Source organism: Bos grunniens, chromosome 28 (genome assembly GCF_055505025.1).
Source record: "Bos grunniens cultivar Pamir isolate PY7600 chromosome 28, Bosgru_T2T1.0, whole genome shotgun sequence".
Lineage (NCBI taxonomy): Eukaryota > Metazoa > Chordata > Mammalia > Artiodactyla > Bovidae > Bos > Bos grunniens.
In genome coordinates this window covers 21,422,035-21,443,365 of record NC_141192.1, presented here as the reverse complement: position 1 = coordinate 21,443,365, position 21,331 = coordinate 21,422,035, and the positions used below count along the sequence as shown (strand labels likewise).

The window sequence follows — 21,331 nt, the reverse complement described above, 5'->3', positions numbered from 1 at the left end:
TGTTGACACCAACATGACAGGTCAATGGAAATACATTACATTTTCCAACAATAAAAGTGAAAAATGCCAATATAAAACAATTCAATTTAAACAAAATTATTTCTTGGGTGGGGTTGAGGGGCCTAGCTCAAAGAAACACAACTAAACTGCCAACTCAGAAAGCTTGCTTTCAGATAAGAGATGGTGAATGACAAGGGATATGACGATCTATACGCATGGAAATCAATCAGGGATAATTCAATCATGGATTTTGTTCGTTTTTCACTTTTTCGAGGTTTTGTTTGTGTATTTGTCCTATGTAATACAATTAAACCATATAAAATTGCCAATATTAGGCCTTTCTAAAAAGTCTGCAAAATGGCAAAGACAAATGAATCAGGCTAATATAAAGCAACTTGATTCCATGCAACAACCAAAACAAAAAAAGGCAAAATTCTGCTGGGCTTTAAAAAAAAAAGTCCTAATCTAAATTTTCCTAATGGTCTTTGTGGCAGGTGTCAGAGTTGAATAAAGAAAAGGGGGGACAGAGAAAGTAAAAAAGAAACTAAGATTGGAAATGCTGTACCTTTGTTCCAGCTGCCTCATGGCTGCAGTAATTTTACTGGTTTTTTCTTCCAGTCGGGCAATTATTTCATTTTTTTCCTTCAAACCATCTTCAGAACCCTATTTAGAAAAAACTTAAAAGCTACAGTGGCTTTGAATTTTTTAAACCCAAATATGTATAAGCTTTGTATACCATTTTGCAATGGGATTGTTATTTTGAAACGACCAGCCTTTATTTACAGATTAAAATATTCCTAGATGCACCCCTAAGTTCACAGTAGCACTATTCACAATAGCCAAAACATAGAAATAACCCAAATGTCCACTGAAAGATGAATGGATAAAGATGTGGTATATTTATACAGTGGAATACGGCTTGGCCATCAAAAAAAGAATGAAACAATGCCATTTGCAACAACGTGGATACAACTAGAGACTATCATACTAAGTGAAGTCAGTCAGAAAGAGAAAGACAAATACCATGTTCTCTCTTACATGTAGAATATAAAATATGGCACAAATGAACATATCTATGGAACAGACTCACAGACATAGAGGACATACTTTTCACTGCCATGTGTGTGGGTGGAGGAGACGGACAGGGTGTCTGGGGTTAGTAAATGCAAACTATTACACATCGAATGGATAAACAACAAAGCCCTCTGCATAGCACAGGGGACTATATTCAATATCCTGGGATAAATTATAATGGAAAAGAATATAAACAACAATGTATATGTGTAAATGAGTCACTTTGCTACAGAGCAGAAATTAACACAACATAGTAGATCAACTATACTTCAGTTAAAAAACAATAAATTAAAAATAAAATACTTCTAGATCTAAAGCAGTACTACTATTAGTCTTCATTTAAAGTGTAATAAAGGGGGAATTCCCTGGCAGTCCAGCGGTTAAGACTCCGAGCTTTCACTGCTGAGAACATGGGTTCAGTTCCTGGTTGGGGAACTAAGATCCCATAAATCATGCAGTGCAGTCAAGAAAAAGATACATTAATAATAAAGGGAATAAAAACCCTCAACCTTCAATGTTTTCAGAGATGCCAGAATAAACTCTTGGAAAATACACTGATTTTTTCAAATTAAATTGTAAAAGGCTTTTGGCAACATGTCTACTTAACAGCAACATCACTTTATCAGAAAACTCATAACAATTACAGTGAAGCATTTCAATCAAAATTAAATCTCTCTCAGGACTATATTGTGCAAAGAAATTTTTAAAAATGTCTTGCATATTTTGATTAAATTTTCCCAAAAGATTTAATCTTCATCTGTTAACCTGTCTACATCAAGAAACAAATTCGGGTGATTTTTGTCTGTTCTTTGGCATTATTACATTTCTTCAGCTTCCATTTAGGAAAAAAGCCACTGATTTTTACTAATAAAATGGCACAATTACAATGAATTCATCTCTTCAAAATCAAACCCTTCATACAAATATTCGTTCTTAATTCATATAACAAGAAATTCCAAGATTTTAAGAATATTCCTTACCTGCAACTTCTGATACGTTTCTATGTTAATTGCTTTAACTTCCTCCAGTTGTTGTCGAAGGCCTATCAGAGTATCTTGTTTCTCATGGATATCTTTCTCCAACAACTTCATGGCAAGTTCAATCTCATGTTTCATACTAACTTGTACTGCCAGCTCATTCTCCACATCCTGCAATTCAACACAGCCTCAACTCACACACTGTTTCAGGATGTCAAAGTCAGATACACAACAGTTTAATTAGACCAAGAATCACTATGCAGACTACTGCTTTTGAGTTATAAGCCCCATTAAACGAAATCAGCTAGGCCCTATAACAACGTTCTATATTTTCAAAGGCACATTTTGTTAAATGAAAGCATTTTACAAATCTATTAATTATCACTATTCTACTGGCTCAAGAATTATAGACTTTTAAGCCTCATAAACTCAGTATTAATTTTCCCTAAAGAAACGACATAGTCCACATAAGGCCAGAGGTAAGTCAAAAACACCATTTCACAAAGTTTTATTTCTTTTCTTAAAGAATTTTATATCAGAGGATCTTAAGACATGTTTCTCGACTCTCTTTTTGACCGGGGTTGGTTACACAGGTATTTATAATCCATCAAGCTACAAACCTGTATTTTTCTGCTGATATTTCATAACCTAAAAGGTTAAAAAATAAGTTAACTTTAAATAAGATTTTACTGTTTTGATATTGATATCTGAATACATCACTATTTTCTGTAATGCTGGTCACAATGCACTATTTCACAAACTGACTATAACACTGTTTAAAAACACTGCTTATAAAAGACACAGTGGGAGTTTAAAAAGTTAGAAGGAATTAAGGGAATGAGATTGTTATCTCACGCCAAGGAAGGTCTGATAGAGATTTTAACCAGTGCTTATGGGTAAATTATTATCATTTTTGCTAATGTAACTGTAATGCAACCTACTTGTCTTAACTGAGATTCATCTCGAAGCTGCCTTCTGGCTTCATTATACATTTCATCTAGCCCTTGCCTGGAATGCTTATATGTTTGAAGCTCAGTTTCCACATCTACTTTGGTAACCTAGGACAAAAACATAAAATGTTTTACTCTATATGGAGTGTGTTGCCATGCCTTCCCCAGGGGATCTTCCCAACCCAGGGATCGAACCCAAGTCTCTTATCTTATGACTCCTTCACTGGCAGGTGGGTTCTTTACCACTAGTGCCATCTGATAAATCCATTCTATAATCACTTCTATTAGTTAATACAGCACAGAAATATCCAGTCTATGCAAAAGCCCCCAAAGTGGCTATTTCTGATGCAAGTCAATCTGTTTGTAATCAGTCTATACTTACCTCTAGGTGCTGCTGTGTTTTCATTAAAATCAATTTATTTTCACTTCGTAATTGATGATTTTCTTCTTGGAGTTTAATGATATTATTCTTTGCTATCGCTAACTAAAAATAAAATGAGGAATAAAAAAGGATTTTAAACATTTTTATTTATACTCACTTTACAGTTTATGTTCATGGCTATTCACAACAGAAGATAAAATTCTAAAACTTGTAAAATGTCTCTCACATCTACAGAAATTTTCATAAGAAAAATGCTATTATCCCAAGATACCAACTAAAGAAACTCTATTTCTATTTCCTTTTGTTAGCCAAATCGTATGTCAGCTGAAACATATTGTTTATATGACTTACAATATGTCCTGAATACAAAGCGCATGAGTAAGCATATGAAGAATTATAGGCTAAACAATAAGACAACTGTTTATATGTTAAACAATAAGACTGTAAAGACTTGTGCAAAGACAACAACATCTATAAGGAAAGTTGTGCTATAATTGAAAATGTAATACAGACATTCATGATAACCAAACAGGGCAACCTTGTGAAATATGGGCACACTGAGTGATCATCACAAATATAAGACAGCTCTCACCACCAGAGTTAAATATGAATGAAATTAAATACGAATGACTAAGTAAGTGACTTGGCTCTGAAGCCTAAAAGGAAAAAAGGGATTCTAGGAGAGGAAAACAGAAACCAATCCCCAATGTTGGCTTGCAAATAAATTTCTAAAAACTTTGTCAGAAATGCAATTTGAACTTCACAGTGCCCCTATGGTCAAGAAGAGGCAAAACTAGTGAGCAGCTCTCTCCAATGGTCCCAATCTATCACACTATCAAATGGTCCTAAACTACCACAATGAAAACTCATGCAAACAATCACGTGCTTCCTGGTTTGGGACAAGTGGGTCAGTTCTAAAAGAATGTGGATTCTAATTAACATGGAAAACAGAATTCATAGTTCTAATACGTATTTCTTCCTGGAGCCTAAGTAACTCTGACAACAGAAACCAATCCTATGGTTAAGTGAAAGTCACTCAGTCATGTCCGACTCTTTTTGACCCCATGGACATAGCCCACCAGGCTCCTCTGTCTGTAGAATTTTCCAGGCAAGAGTAGGTAGCCATTTCCTTCTCCAGGGGAATCCCAACCAAGGGATCGAACCTGTGTCTCCCATATTGCAGGCAGATTCTCTACTGTCTGAGCTACTAGGGAAGCCCCTGTGGTAATTCTGTGGCTAGGCCGTTTTTGTTGTTTTTTTTTAAATCTCAAAAGCAACGTGGCGTGTGTGTGCTCAGCTGTATCCAACTCTTTGCGACCCCATGGACTGCAGCCCACCAGGCTCCTCTGTCCAAGGGATTTCCCAGGCAAGAATAATGGAGTGGGTTGCCATTTCCTTCTTCAAGGGATCTTCCTGACCCAGGAATCAAACCCACATCTGTCTTGCATCTCCTGCATTGAGCTACCTGCGAAGCCCATAGATAGCCAATGGGAATTTGCTCTTTGGCTCAGGAAACTCAAACAGGGACTCTGTATTAACCTAGAGGGGTGGGATGGGGAGGGAGGTTTTTAAGGGAGGGGATATATGTATACCAATGACTGATTCATGTTGAGGTTTGACAGAAAACAACAAAATTCTGTAAAGCAAATATCCTTCAATTAAAAGATAAATAAATTTTAAAAAAAAGAGAGAGAGATGTGAGGGAGTTCCTTGGTTGCCTAGTGGTTAGGACTCTGCACTGTCACTGCGTGGCACTGGCTCAAACCCTGGTCGGGGAACTGAGATCCTGCAAGATGTATGGCATGACCAGAACATTTTTTTAAAAGTTAAAACAAAAAAGCTGAGATACATTTCTGACTTGTGACCGTTAAACAGCTACTTTGACAATGCAGAAAACCAGAGTACATCAGATGAGTTTCACACATGGGAGGCTAGAGAAAGGGTGGACATGATCATGGAGTGATGCTTGTAAGGAAAAGTAATCTGAATATGGGAACAAGGGGGACAGGATCATTTTAATGGCAATTTCTAACTATAGGTGATTCCACTATTTAAATATAGGTCATCCAAGTCGAGAAATGAGATTTACAGTTTATTTATAGAAGAGTTTGTATGCATTGCATTGGGGAGCTCATTTCTAGAAGTTGGGTATCTCAATAATTCACAGATTCACCTGAGGACTTGCCCGAGAATAATATGTGGTTTCTCTAGAACTTATGATGATCAATTACAAGTATTTCATCATAATGATGAAAATGTGTTTGTGTGTGTGCTCACACATGTGCACGTGCTTAGCGCATTCATACTTAAAATGGAAAAAGATCGCCAATACTAGGTCCTTGGAAGACAATCATCCATGGCTGGGTTACAATACCTCTTCAATCAGCTTAGTATTTGACTTTTCTAATGAGTCAACTCTTGAATGGAGACTGCTGACTGTGCTGCTGAAATTGATAAAGAAAAACTCATTCAGAATCACACAAACTCACAAAGGCAAGAAAAAATTTGTTATCTTGGACTCATCAAGTTGACTGACATGCACCAACTGCCTTGTCTGAATTTTTTATTGCCACACTTACACATGAAGTCCTCTAAAGTAGGAAAAATTAATTTTTGAATCACCAAAATGACATAAACTTTCACCCTACCTAGCCTTTTTGCTCGAAGGTAGAGTGATAAGTCTGAAATTCTATTTTCAAATGTCTCTGAAGATTCTATTTAAAAATATAACTCTCATTTTCTGCTGAAAATCAATTATTTCAAATAATTTTCTGTATTCTTAATTTCCATTCACTCTCTATCCCCTCAACCCCTTTTCAAATGCTTATAAAAAAGGAATAGGGTTAAGATGACCTAAAAGGGGAAAAAAAAACTTAAGACAATATCCAAAATGTATTAAGTATCTATGTGTCCATAATACTTACTTCAGTTGTCTATTTAATTCTTCAACATAATTCTTCTGGTCTAATATTGCAGCAATTTGAACATTCCTAGAGGAGGGGGGAAAGCAGCTTTTAGTTAATTGGAAAAGAATCTACTGGGTGGCCAAAAAAACAAACAAACAAGAAATACACAAAAGGTCTAAATCATCTAAAACTGTTGTGAAACCATAACGGAAAACAACATTTCAGTTCAGTTAAGTTGTTCAATTATGTCCAATTCTTCGCGATCCCATGGACTGCAGCATACCAGGCTTCCCTGTCCAACATTATCTTGCCTTTCAAATAAAATTCAACAATCTTTGTAATCAAATAGCAGTAAGCTATAAACTAAAAAACTATTAACCTTTGTTAAATAAATTACATGCTAATATTAAACAATACCATTAGTATATTTTTAAATTTTTTGCATTTATTTTTTAAGAAATATATTTGACATATGAAGTGTAAATTTAAAGTATACAACATGTTAATCTAATACATTTATATACTGTGATGGACTGCCATTGTAGCAATAATTAGCACCTCTCATATTACATAATTATCTTTTCTCTTTAGTAGACCAAATAAGTTTATTTTAAACACAAGTCTTAAACTAGTATTTGTAAGTTTATGAATAATAAACTTATATCTCTTTTATCACATAAATGAGAGCTGACAATTAAAATGGGTCTCTGGGGAATTCCCTGGCAGTTCAGTGGTTAGGATTCTACATTCCCACTGCCAAGAGCCTGGGTTTGATACCTGGTTGGGGAACTAAAATCCCATAAGCCTTGAAGCACAACCAAAAAATAAATAAATAAATAAAATGAGTCTCTGAACTAATGGTATGACCAAAAGTCATACTTCAGACTAAAATACAGTATGTGAAATAACTTAAGAAAATCATACCTTTCTTTATTTCCAATATCTTCTTCATTCTTTAAATACATTGAAAAATCAATCACTCCAACCTGAAATAAATAAAGTTATTTCTTAGAGCAGAAATACTAGAAGTACCTCCAAAATGCAACTGATTTTCCCCCTTAATTTTTCTTTAGTGTTTAATAGCACTGTTTACACCTGGATCAAAGAGGAAGAGTACAAAATGAAAATACTGTGCCTTTGGCACCAGTCATTTTCACTTACTTGTGAATCTAAATCCTCTCCCTTTACACACAGATTAGCATCTATCACATTCAGGCCAACCAGCAGCCCAACAATTACTGCTCCTTCTTCTTCCATCATTAGTGCATGATACTCATAGAATTCACTGTGAAAATTAAAATAATAAAAATTGTAAATTTATTTCAAAAACTAACTTGTAAAATCTCAATACCTTGTAACAAGCATGGAACCAATATTAAGTGAGGTATCTTAAAATTAGCCTTTCTATACACAAACGGTCCGTCTAGTCAAGGCTATGGTTTTTCCAGTGGTCATGTATGGATGTGAGAGTTGGACTGTGAAGAAAGCTGAGCGCTGAAGAATTGATGCTTTTGAACTGTGGTGTTGGAGAAGACTCTTGAGAGCCCCTTGGACTGCAAGGAGATCCAACCAGTCCGTTCTGAAGGAGATCAGCCCTGGGATTTCTTTGGAAGGAATGATGCTAAAGCTGAAACTCCAGTACTTTGGCCACCTCATGCGAAGAGTTGCTGGGAGGGATTAGGGGCAGGAGGAGAAGGGGACGACAAAGGATGAGATGGCTGGATGGCATCACTGACTCGATGGACGTGAGTCTGAGTGAACTCTGGGAGTTGGTAATGGACGGGGAGGCCTGGAGTCAAGAGTAAAATAAAAAATGACCAGATTCTCCAGAACATCACAGAGGCACTCTGAGAGAATAAGGCCGAATGGAGGGGCTGCCATAGGCCCACTCCTTCTGAAAACTAGTCTCCTTGCTTTGAAAGTCTGTCTTAAACATTTGTCCTTCCATTTAAATAGACAGTTTAAAAATACCCACAATACAGCCAAAGCAGCGGTTCGCATATTCAAGATCTAAAAAGAAACCTCTTCAATTAAAGCCCCAAATTTCAATACAAATTTCCATTCATAGAATTAACTGTAACTTAAAAAATTAAAAATTAAAAATATGACATACAAATTTCCACCTTATTGGCCAATAAAAATCTTACAGTATTCATTTTTCAGGCTAGTTCTTGATCTATGTTATGTCCCCACCGTGGTTTTCTATCTCATTTTTCTCCTTCTTTTATTTTATGCCATCACGATGTGTTTCGTGTGTCTTTTCATACTACATCTTCTATCCTTTTTGGAAGACAGGATATAAATGAAATAAAAAATGAAAATGAACATGATTTAATGGTAATTACCTCAAGAGATCCCTTTGTATAATTAAGCAACGCAGGTAATCAGCCATTTTTTTCTGCATGAGGGCTAATCGAAGCCACGCTCTTGCACGACCCAGGGGGGTCCTGAAAAGCAAAACCAAATGGTCAGAAAACAGTCTCTGCCCAAAGATTATAGACTACATCTCCTACCTTTGTTGAGACACACATTAATAATGAGAAAAGGCAATTAATCATGGTTTTACCTTTGTTTCTAGAGCTTTAAGTCAGTTCTTTGATCATGCAAACCAATCCCTAAGAGCTATTTAAGTCTCTAAGGTAAACCTGAACCTACAGGACATCTAGGTACCACTTCATGCCTTTAAAGAAATGACTCTCTAAACAGGGAGGATATTTCTACAAGATATATTTTGTCAGAATAGGCTTACCCCTCTAAACATGATTATGCAAAATCCATCAGTAAAGGCAGTATGATGCCCTCAAAAAATAACTAGCCTTGTATCTGAATTTTAAAAAGCATAACAATGCTAAGAAGGTATCTAGTTGCTAATTAGAATCATTAGGCTGCTTGCTGTTTTTCAAATGTTTCTTTAACCCAGTTGTCCTTTAGAACATTAAATCTCTCTAACATGGAGGCCTGCTGGGAACAAAACTAATACAACAAATATGTCTGAAAGGTTGTGGCCCAGGGCCATTTTTGCTGGCTATAAGCAGGGTCTCAGACCAGAGGGAGCGCACAGCTCTTCTTAAAACTGAAGGTGTTTGTGCTCAAGATGAAAGTTAATTCTATCTAGGCAAGAGATGTACTGATGTGTACCAGGTAAAAAAACAAACAAACAAAAAAAAACACAAGCCACAGTATCTCCTCATGGCAAACTGAACAAAACCAGCTGGAGAAGATAATCCATGCTCATGGAACAGCGGCATGACCTATGCCAAATTCTGAAGCCACCGTCCTGCTAAGGTCCTGTAACAGGGACAGAATACTAGGGGACTGTAAATAGAAAAAATATGGTAGACCGCAGTAAGTTAATGATTACTCAGGAAAGCAGGTTTGCTTAACCACAAAACTATGCAGCAGAAGCAAGAGACGTGCCCCTAAACAATAAAACAACGGTGGCGTGAGACTCACATACTGCCCGGTGAGCTCAGTATGTTAATGATCCCCAGGACATGCTCTCTGCACACATTAAAAAAAAAAAAAAAAGGTAATTTGTGGACCTAGCTTGACGACATAGACTTAAGAAAACTCCCCTGCTGAACCTGGAGGAGGAACTAATGATGGAAGCATGATGTCTCCTGAAGAAAGACAAAGGTCTTCACCCCCCTGCCCCCTTTTCCTTTGATTATAAAACTGTAACCTAATAAGTTCTCGGGCACAGTATTTCTCATTCACTTGTAAGACTCACAAGTGTCCTATTCTAATAAATCACTCTGCCTCTTGAATTCCTTTTCTGTGCTGAGACATGAAGGACTATGGTACTGGAGCTCTTCAGAGCCTGTGAAAGGACACCAGACGGTTTCAATTGAAGACAAAATTCATGTGATGTTATACCTCTCAAGGACTTAAACTCATTGAAAATAAAAGTGTGGGTGTATTCTCCTGCTAAAAAAAAAAATAAATCTCATATCTCTCTTATCCAAGTTATCATTTAGTAAATTAAAACCAAGACTTACAGAGTATGAATGACTTTTTAAAGAGAAATACATCACTCACACTTTTATATTTTCTTATGCAGAAAACTTTTTGTCAGGTAATGTGGGAAAAAACTTAATTGTCACTTCTAACAGCTAACATATTTCTTCTGCTTAGCATTTTAATGAACACTATTCTCCAGAAAATACTTTTTACTTTCGCAGAGTCTGGCTTTTTAAAAACAACATGAACATGTATTTTCATATTAAAATAAAAAGCAATTCTTCCATTTCTGGAGTTTAAATTCCCTTTTCCTCTTTAAAAACTGTGCCTGTGCTCAATCACTCAGGGGTGTCAGACTCTGAGATCTCATGGACTATAGCCCACCAAGCTCCTCTGTCCATGGAATTTTCCATAGACGAATACTAGAGTGTGGGCTCTTTCCAAACCAGGAGTCAAACCCACATCTCTTGCACTGGCAGGCATTTTTTTTTTTTTTTTACCATTGGGCCACCTGGGAAGCCCTGTTAAAAACTGTGATACCTTATACACCACTGAGAGGAATATGAAGTGTGAACATCACTTGCTATTTAATTCTAAAACCTGGGTTTAAATCCTGGCTCTGCCATTTTTTAAAAAATAACTTGACTGATTGACTTAGGCTGTGCTGGGTCTTCATTGCTTCGGGCGGGTTTTCTCTCGTTTTGGTGAGCAGGGGCTACTCTTGGTTGTGGTATGCAGGCTTCTCCATGCGGTGGCTTCTCTTACTGTGGAGCACAGGCTCCAGGCACTCGGACTTCAGTAGCTGCAGCTCCCGGGCTCTAGAAGTGGGTTCTAGAGCACAGGCTCAGTAGTTGTGGCACTCAGGCTTAGCTGTTCTATGGCATGTGGAATCTTCCCAGACTAGGGAAAGAACCTGAGTCCCCTGTATTGTCAGATAGATTCTTATCCACTGCACCACAGGGAAATCTGTGGCTCTGCCACTTATAATTTCTTTGATCTTTACTTTTCACATCTATATAATTATTAATAAACTCTACTCTAAGAATGATTTAAGCACTAAATGAGATAATTCATGTAAAACAGTTATCGTATTACCCTGATACACTGCCATTTATTTTGAGCACTCAAGTATAACTTGCAAACATTTGGATGATGTAACAACAGAAAACATTACCATATTCCCAAAACCCTAAATCGTAAAGCTAAGAGAAAGCAGACTTAAAGAAAGTAGGGAAAACCACTAGACCATTCAGATCAGATCAGATCAGTTGCTCAGTCGTGTCCGACTCTTTGCAACCCCATGAATTGCAGCACAGCAGGCCTCCCTGTCCATCACCAACTCCCAGAGTTCACTCAGAATCACGTCCATCGAGTCAGTGATGCGATACAACCACCTCATCCTCTTTCATCCCCTTCTCCTCCTGCCCCTAATCCCTCCCAGCATCAGAGTCTTTTCCAATGAGTCAACTCTTCGCATGAGGTGGCCAAAGTACTGGAGTTTCAGCTTTAGCATCATTCCTTCCAAAGAAATCCCAGGGCTGATCTCCTTCAGAATGGACTGGTTGGATCTCCTTGCAGTCCAAGGGACTCTTAAGAGTCTTCTCCAACACCACAGTTCAAAAGCATCAATTCTTTGGTGCTCAGCCTTCTTCACAGTCCAACTCTCACATCCATACATGACCACTGGAAAAACCATAGCCTTGACTAGACGAACCTTTGTTGGCAAAGTAATGTCTCTGCTTTTGAATATGCAATCTAGGTTGGTCATAACTTTCCTTCCAAGGAGTAAGCGTCTTTTAATTTCATGGCTGCAGTCATCATCTGCAGTGATTTTGGAGCCCAGAAAAATAAAGTCTGACACTGTTTCCACTGTTTCCCCATCTATTTCCCATGAAGTGATAGGACCAGATGCCATGATCTTCGTTTTCTGAATGCTGAGCTTTAAGCCAACTTTTTCACTCTCCACTATCACTTACATCAAGAGGCTTTTTAGTTCCTCTTCAGACCATTCAGATATGACCTAAATCAAATCCCTTACGATTATACAGTGGAAGTGACAAATAGATTCATAGAATTAGATCTGATAGACAGAGTGCCTGAAGAATATGGACAGAGGTTGGTGACACTGTATAGGAGACAGGGATCAAGACTATCCCCAAGAAAAAGAAATGCAAAAAAGCAAAATGGCTGTCTGAGGGGACCTTACAAATACCCGTGAAAAGAAGAGAAGTGAAAAGCAAAGGAGAAAAGGAAAGATATACCCATTTGAATGCAGAGTTCCAAAGAATAGCAAGGAGAGATAAGAAAGCCTTCCTCAGTGATCAGTGCAAGAAAATAGGAGGAAAACAATAGAATGGGAAAGACTAGAGATCTCTTCAAGAAAATTGGAAATACCAAGGGAACATTGCATGCAAAGATGGCACAATAACGGACAGAAATGGTACGGATATACAAAAGCAGAAGATATTACGAAGAGGTGCAAAAATACACAGAACTATACAAAAAAGATCTTCACGACCCAGATAATCAGTATGGTATGATCACTCACCTAGAACCAGACATCCTAGAATGAGAAGTCAAGTGGACCTTAGGAAGCATCACTACAAACAAAGCTAGTGGAGGTGATGGAATTCCAATGGAGCTATTTCAAATCCTGAAAGATGATGCTGTGAAAGTGCTGCACTCAACATGCCAGCAAATTTGGAAAACTCAGCAGTGGCCACAGGACTGGAAAAGGTCAGTTTTCATTCCAATCCTAAAGAAAGGCAATGCCAAAGAATGCTCAAACTACCGCACAATTGCTCTCATCTCACATGCTAGTAAAGTAATGCTCAAAATTCTCCAAGCCAGGCTTCAGCAATATGTGAACCATGAACTCCCAGATGTTCAATCTGGTTTTAGAAAAGGCAGAGGAACCAGAGATCAAATTGCCAACATCCGCTGGATCACTGAAAAAGGAAGAGAGTTCCAGAAAAACATCTATTTCTGCTTTATTGACTATGCCAAAGCCTTTGACTGTGGATCACATCAAACTGTGGAAAATTCTTAAAAAGATGGGAATACCAGACCACCTGACCTGCCTCTTGAGAAATCTGTATGCAGGTCAGGAAGCAACAGTTAGAACTGGACATGAAACAACAAACTGGTTCCAAATAGGAAAAGGAGTACGTCAAGGCTGTATACTGTCACCCTGGTTATTTAATTTATATGCAGAGTACATCATGAGAAACGCTGGGCTGGAGGAAGCACAAGTGGAATCAAGACTGCTGGGAGAAATAACAATAACCTCAGATATGCAGATGACACCACCCTTATGGCAGAAAGCGAAGAACTAAAGAGCCTCTTGATGAAAGTGAAAGAGCAGAGTGAAAAAGTTGGCTTAAAGCTCAACATTCAGAAAACTAAGATCATGGCATCCAGTCCCATCACTTCATGGGAAATAGATGGGGAAACAGCGGAAACAGTGGCTGACTTGATTTTGGGGGGCTCCAAAACCACTGCAGATGCTGACTGCAGCCATGAAATTAAAAGAAGCTTGCTCCTTGGAAGAAAAGTTATGACCAACCTGAAAGTGAAACTGAAAGTGAAGTCGCTCAGTCGTGTCCGACTCTGAGACCCTATGGACTGTAGCCTATGAGGCTCCTCCGTCCATGGGATTTTCCAGGCAAGAATGCTGGAGTGGACTGCCATTTCCTTCTCCAGGGGATCTTCCCAACCCAGGAATCGAACCTGGGTCTCCCGCATTGCGGGCAGACACTTTACCGTCTGAGCCACCAGAGAAGCCCACCTATTAAAAAGTAGAGACATTACTTTGACAACAAAGGTCTGTCTAATTAAGGCTATGGTTTTTCCAGTAGTCATGTATGGACGTGAGAGTTGGACTATAAGAAAGCTGAGCACCGAAGAATTGACGGTTTTGAACTGTGGTGTTGGAGAAGATTCTTGAGAGACCCTTGGACTGCAAGGAGATCCAACCAGTCCATCCTAAAGGAAATCAGTCCTGAATATTCATTGGAAGGACTGATGCTGAAGCTGAAACTCCAATACTTTGGCCACCTGATGCAAAGAGCTGACTCATTTGAAAAGACCCTGATGCTGGGAAAGATGGAAGGCGGGAGGAGAAGGAGACAACAGAGGATGAGATGGTTGGATGGCATCACCGACTCAATGGACATGAGTTTGAGTAAGCTCCGGGAGTTGGTGATGGACAGGGAGGCCTGGTGTGCTGCAGTCCATGGGGTTGCAAAGAGTCAGACACGACTGAGCGACTGAACTGAACTGAACTGAAGAGAAAGCAAACTGATAAATCTGACAAAAAATGGTAAGCATTTTTTCTAAAAAAGTTATCTCTTTCACAAGAATTAAGATAATTAAAGGAAGCTCTTATATCTTAATCATACCCTGAAGAACATAAGAACCCAGGCTTAACAACAAAAAACCTGCAAAAACTTTTCAACATTCATGAGTTACTAGCTATAACATTCAGCTTTTAAGACATTTCATATACAGTTTCTCCTCAGTATTGGGACCCCCTCGGATACCCAAATCCATGGATACTCAAGTCCCTCTTATAAAATAGCATAGTATTTGTGTATTACCTATGCACATTCTCCCATACATTCTAAATCATCTCTAGATTATTTATAATACTTAATACAATGTAAATACTATGTAAAGAATTGCCCACATGTGACAAATTCAAGTTTTGCTTTTTGGAACTTTCTAGAAAATCTCTTTTTCAAACAGTTTTGATCCAAAGTTGGTCAAATCCACAGATGCAGAACCTACAGATACTAAGGGCCCACTCTACCTTCATCTGGTCAATCAGGCAGGTGATATTATAGATCCCAATTTTCACAACAAGAGAAGTAATTTGCCCAAGTCTTGTGGTATATAAATGGCTTATTGGTGAATTCAAATCTCCTGAGCCTCTGTCCTGGATTTAACCTAAATAGTACTGATGGCCTACTACTGCAAACTAGCTTTAGACTCAGGAAACAGAACTGCGTAATTGATACACCCTATCTTAAAAGAACTTCCCTATTTCCTGCAATGCAATGCAGAATTTAAGTAAGTGGTACAACACAGGAGTGAATACAGTGATAAGAATATAAAAGAAAGAGCACTTAATTCTTATTGAAGGGGCTAAGAAAAATTTCATAAAGGAAATAAAATTTGAACTGATTAATAGTAAACAGAATTTTATTAGAGAATGCAAGAAGGCTACATAAGGCAGAGAGAATATAATAAACTAGAGTGTGAGGTACTTTTAAGGAACAGTAAATACAGGTCTACGGTTAGGGATGAACAAGTAATAGGATTACTTACTTAAGACCAGGTAAATCCCGGACACTAGCTCCTATTTCCTCTGCTTCTGGGTATAGCTTCTCCACCAGTTCCAAAGGGCCCCAGATAGTTTTGTTATAACTTAGAAATGATTTTCTCACTTTAAAAAGAAAATATAATAAATGCATACAACTTAAACATGCAAAACTGTAGTAACTTCTTGTTCAATATTTAGTTTCAACATTTCTAACGTAACGTAGTTTTTCAGACAGCCTTTCCTCTCTTGTCACTATATAGCCCGACTGAACAGAAGCCTGTTTCTCAGGATTCTGATATTTTCCTTATCAGAAATATGCATCTTGGCCATTCTTCCACATCAGAAATATGCAAGTAGGCAATTAAAGTAAAAAACAACGAGGCTCATTCTTTACCAGTACCAAAATAAGACTGGTGGCCCTAGTTGGTTGATCTTTACCAATTTATTAAATAAACCAAAGACAAATAGTTATTTTACTTTTAAACACAAAAAAATTGCAACTTTACTTTTCCTTTTATTTGTTTCTAAGATTTGGGTAATATAAAACCATGAAATCACTATGTTTCTTTCTTAATACTGACCAAATCTCCTGTAAATTCAGTACTCTTATGATACGCACCACCCAACAAGATAGGTAATTTTTCTTTGGGAAGAAAAATCAATCAGCACAAAGTCGCTTTACAATGATTCATAAAAATACGCATTTGACTATTAGAATATGCCTCATGATATTTTGTGAAGTAAAGGAAAATAAATTCAGAAAAGAGTTTAAAATGTAACTACTTGGGCCATCATTTGGCAAATTCAATTTTAGCCAGTTGGAGGAAAATAAAGATCTACGTCACTATTTTTTTTTAATAGAAAGGAAGTTTTTCAAAACACAAATTTAAACTCAAGGCCTAAGATAAGATTGTCAACTTCCTTATGTTTTAAAAGAAGTACTCAGAGAGTGGGACTATGAAGAGTTGGCAAAAATGTGGGGAAAGAAACACAGTCACTGTTGTTTGATCAATGAAGTCTTTATAGACAGAAGTTGCCTCTATCCTTTGACCCAGATATTCGACTCCAAGGAGTCCTAATGAAACCATAGCATTTGTACACGTGTACAAATGTATAAATCCAAAGATGTCCTTACAGCACAATTTTAATAATAAAAACTGGAAGTAACCTAAGTGTACATTGAGGACAGTAGTAAAATAAGTCATGGTATGCATATATAATGAAATATTATACATTATGTATATTATACATATGCTATGAAGGCAATGGCACCCCACTCCAGTACTCTTGCCTGGAAAATCCATGGACAGGGGAGCCTGGTAGGCTGCAGTCCATGGGGTCGCTAAGAGTCGGACATGATTGAGCGACTTCACTTTCACTTTTCTCTTTCATGCATTGGAGAAGGAAATGGCAACCCACTCCAGTATTCTTGCCTGGAGAATCCCAGGGATGGCGGAGCCTGGTGGGCTGCCGTCTATGGGGTCACACAGAGTTGGACACGACTGAAATGACTTAGCATTAGCATTAGCATGAAATATTCTACATATACTATGAAATACTATACATATACTATGAAATATTATACATATACTATGAAATATTATACATATACTATGAAATATTATTGACTATTATCATCATTTTCAGGGAGTACTCACATTTCTACAATAACCCAATCCAGAGGACAATTTTTCTAGACATGTTTTCCACGCACTGCTGCTGCTGCTGCTAAGTCGCGTCAGTCGTCTCCGACTCTGTGCGACCGCATAGACGGCAGCCCAACAGGCTCCTCTGTCCCTGGGATTCTCCAGGCAAGAACAGTGGAGTGGGTTGCCATTTCCTTCTCCAATGCATGAAAGTGTAAAGTGAAAGTGAAGTCGCTCAGTTGTGTCCGACTCTTAGCAACCCCATGGACTGTAGCCCACCAGGCTCCTCCATCCATGGGATTCTCCAGGCAAGAGTACTGGAGTGGGGTGCCGTTGCCTTCTCCGATGCACTAAGGAGGTTTATATTTCAACAATCAAGTGTTTTATTGTATTTGTTGAAGAGAGCACTGCTGCTGCTGCTGCTAAGTTGCTTCAGTCGTGTCGGACTCTGTGCGACCCCATAGACGGCAGCCCACCAGGCTCCCCCGTCCCTGGGATTCTCCAGGCAAGAATACTGGAGTGGGTTGCCATTTCCTTCTCCAATGCATGAAAGTGAAAAGTGAAAGTGAAGTCACTCACTCGTGCCTGACTCTTAGCAATCCCATGGACTGGAGCCTACCAGGCTCCTCCGTCCATGGGATTTTCCAGGCAAGAGTACTGGAGTGGGGTGCCATTGCCTTCTCCGGAAGAGAGCACAAACTAGTAATAATAGTTCATACCAGCATTATCAAGCTTAAATTTTTCTAAATAACTCTATAGTTGTTCTAAAATGGAAAAAAATAAAAAAAAATAAAATGGAAAAAAGTTCGGAGTATGCTGAGAAAATAATTTAAATCAAATACACGTTTTACAAAACACTAAGGATTTTCTGAAGACCACCCATGAGGAAACATAAAGCAGTAGGGTATTTTCTCCAAAAACCAACCCACCCAGCATTTTTAAAGTGACAGTAATTATGGCCTCAAAAAAAAAAATTACATTTTTAAGGATGTTTAAGATGGGAGGGGGGCCGCTCCAAAGTTGATTTTTTAAAAATTTTCCAGTACCTTTAAGACCATGTTTCAGACAATGTTCCATAACAACGAAGAACTGCTGCAAGGGGGGATAATCAGAATCCAAAGTGCGGCCAAAACTTAGAGCAGATTCAATGAGTCCTTTGATACTGAGTTTAGCCATGTTTAACAAGTTTGCTCTCTCTACAGCTGTGGGGTCTTTTGTAGCTGAAAGCACAAGAAAGGAGTCCAACATCACTTGCAAGACCTGATATCAAAAAATATCCAAACCATTTTCTTCCCCTACAAAACCAAGACTGGTCTGCTTCTCCTTGGTGGACAAGTCTTCCTAACTAACCTACACCCCTAGTTAACTTTCTTTCTATGTCTCATGCATACCATAGGACAATGCTCACTCCAGTTAAAGTTTATGAATTATTCTCAAAATCCTGCTAATTGGCTATTCTCAAGTATTCATTTTACAATTTTTCTGTGGAGTTTAAGTGTGGAGTAATGTTTAAGGGTCTGGTACAAAGGCGGACAGCAGGAACTGTCAAGGATGAATTCAAAGGCAAAAAAGTACTCTGAATAAACTGGCAATAAAATAAAAAGTAGTTAAAATTCTAAGATTCCAGTTTCACCCACAACAAACATGACAGGTAAATAATAAAACAGGGAGATACAAGAAAAGCCATTCAACTCTAACTCATTTTAACCCTCTACCTTGCTTTTTTCATTGCAATTGTAGTTTTGTATTCCGGGACTCATTTCCCCAGAGGAAATAAAAGCAGGATCCAGTTTCACGTGAAAGTTCCCTGACCTTCCATACAGCTGATCCAGTTAAATACCAAGTTAATGGATGCATTTTTAAAAATTGATTTTAACTGATATTTTCAATTCACAGAAGATTTTCTTCCATACAAATTTTATCCTCAGTTTCTTATAAATTCAGATGCTCCCCATACTCTCATTACTGTTGTGCTGGCAGAAATATTTTCAGCAAACACAGATGACAAAATGAAGTGCAAAAAATAAAGCACTTTCGTATACCGTCTCACAGTCTTTTGACAAATTTCCTAGTTCAAGTAAACCAAGTGTCAGTTTTTTCTTCACTGGATAAATAGTCCAGGATTCCTAATGATCTAGTATTCTAGTTCTGATCACAGACAGCTAGGCGTGAAGCCTGACACTGAATCCTAAGCAACGTAAAAATGCAGTCACAAATACTATAGCCAAGCTAGCTTTTGGAGAATCTCCTCACAAGACATCATTTCTTCCAATCTGCATCGTGATATGACTCCTTTTTCGGAGACGAAACCAGTCGATATTTCATAGTCTGCAGCAATTCTCATTTTTCTTAACAGTGCCCATCACAATATGTAATGTATAATGAGACAATCAAGACAAACGGCTCCTTTATAACTAAATGCTCGGAGGAAGGTCCTGGTGGGCGCCGTCAGCTTCCTAAGAGCGTTTACACCTGAGCCGCGCCCCGCCCGGGCTCGCGGATGCGTCTGACCGCGTTGCGGCCCCCACACTCGGCCAATGCCGGGTTCCAGCATCTTGCCTGGGCCTAGAACCCCTTCCCTGCCTCCCTGCCTCCCTTCCTCCTAGACAGCAAGACTGCCCAAGGGCTCCGGACACCGCCAGCACCCTCACAGAGGGCTCACCCGGGGTCCTGCGCCGCATCGCTGTCCCTCTCCCGCCCTCGGCGTCCGGAACCCAGGCCAAATCATGAGACGCTTCCCTCCGCCTCCCCCAAACCTGAAAAGTCATCGCCCGTCCCCGATTGTTCCCCCGACCCTGGAGCGGCACCCCGGCTGGCCCTGTGCTGGCTCCTTGTAAGCCGTCGAGCCGGGAAACCTTGGCCATTAGGCCCACGAACTGGGGCGGAGGCTGGAGGGAACGAGGGGCGGCCGCGCGTTGCCATGGCGACCCCGGGCGCCCCTGCGTCCCCGGCTGCCCCCGCCCAGCCCCAAGCCCAGGTTCGGAGCCCAGTCTGGACTCGCAGGCCTCGATGCCCACACCGCCAGTCCGCCTCCCCTGGCCGCGGCCTCAGCCAGCACGGAGGGCCGGGCGTCCACTCGCGGCCCGCTCCCCTTACCCATGGCGGCGGTGGCGATACAGTCTCGGGCGGGGACTCCCTGGGCCCCGCCAGCAGCTCCCTTCGGGCGCGCGGCGGCCGCCACGGCGTCTGCAACCAGGCCCGCTGCGGCCCACAGCGCTCCCGGCGGCGGGAGGACGTCCAGGTGGTTCTGCGGCGCCCGCGTCGGGCGGGGGACTCTAGAGCCTGCAGCCGGCCTCGGAGAAATCCGCCCTCGCTGAGCCTCTCCGCGTCCAGCCGGACCGGAAGAAGGAGCGTGAGGGAGACCTCGGGTTGTGGCGCCAGAAGGCGGACTCTGATCTCTCATTTGCGGGCTTCGCCGGAGCACTAGGGTTCCATTTCCAAGGGGAGGCGAGCAAGCCACGTGCAAAGGTTTTCATCTGCAAGGTCCAGCTGGGTTTAATCTAACACACCTGACCGCGCCCCTGCTTCAGTAACTCGTAGGGGACCAAAAGAATTTAGAAAATCTGAAGCAATTAACAGTAGGCAGAAATCTATTTAGCCCAAATTTTAACCAGTAAGTCCACTGGTTTATAAAAAGCAAGGAGGAACAGTCTCAGAAATCAAAGGTGCAGAGATAAAACCTGCGTTTTCTCATTTCAGAGAGGAAAAATCCCTCATGGACACTAGGTTTTAAGTTGTATCAATTTGCGGAAAGTAAGCTGTTACCTAGTTAGATCAGCAATTGTTAAGATGGTGGCCGAGTTAGAAACAGACTGGTGTTTTGTGGAAATGGTGAGATGTTTATCTCATCACATTGGCCAGCGTACAGTTCTCATGCTTCTTGACTTCTTTTGGTTTTTAATTTTTTATTGTGAAACAACCCTACATAGATAAAAATGTATAAAGCATACTTATACGTTTAAAGAATCATAAACAGATGGATAAAGAGCACCAGATCAAGCAAGCATAGGAGTCATCTTGAGGGTAGGGGGAAGCCTTTAGCCACCATGTCCCTAGAAGTAAATGTGATCCTGAATTCCGAGTCGTTTCCTTGCTTTTCTGCATGCTACTACC

At 39.6% G+C, this 21,331-nt stretch overlaps 1 protein-coding gene across 5 annotated transcripts in view; it reads right to left on the bottom strand.

The window, feature by feature from the left end:
- Positions 1-20,423, bottom strand: part of RUFY2 (RUN and FYVE domain containing 2) — a 44,363-nt gene extending 23,940 nt beyond the window's left edge. For 3 of the 5 annotated variants that reach the window (XR_015157106.1, XM_086382723.1, XM_086382725.1), the window contains exons 1-12: positions 19,881-20,423; positions 18,265-18,438; positions 15,578-15,695; positions 8,635-8,736; positions 7,451-7,574; positions 7,214-7,275; positions 6,308-6,373; positions 5,758-5,827; positions 3,384-3,485; positions 2,993-3,109; positions 2,055-2,222; positions 566-663 (exon numbers count right to left, since the gene is read on the bottom strand). Coding sequence is in view for 3 of the 5 variants with exons in the window: in XM_086382723.1 (XP_086238849.1) it covers positions 566-663; positions 2,055-2,222; positions 2,993-3,109; positions 3,384-3,485; positions 5,758-5,827; positions 6,308-6,373; positions 7,214-7,275; positions 7,451-7,574; positions 8,635-8,736; positions 15,578-15,695; positions 18,265-18,438; positions 19,881-20,082 (1,403 nt within the window). In the remaining 2 variants the exon portion in view is untranslated. The remainder of the gene's footprint in view (positions 1-565; positions 664-2,054; positions 2,223-2,992; positions 3,110-3,383; positions 3,486-5,757; positions 5,828-6,307; positions 6,374-7,213; positions 7,276-7,450; positions 7,575-8,634; positions 8,737-15,577; positions 15,696-18,264; positions 18,439-19,880) is intronic. The other 2 variants (XR_015157107.1, XM_086382724.1) reach the window with 1 other exon arrangement.
- Between the last annotated feature and the right edge of the window lie 908 nt (positions 20,424-21,331).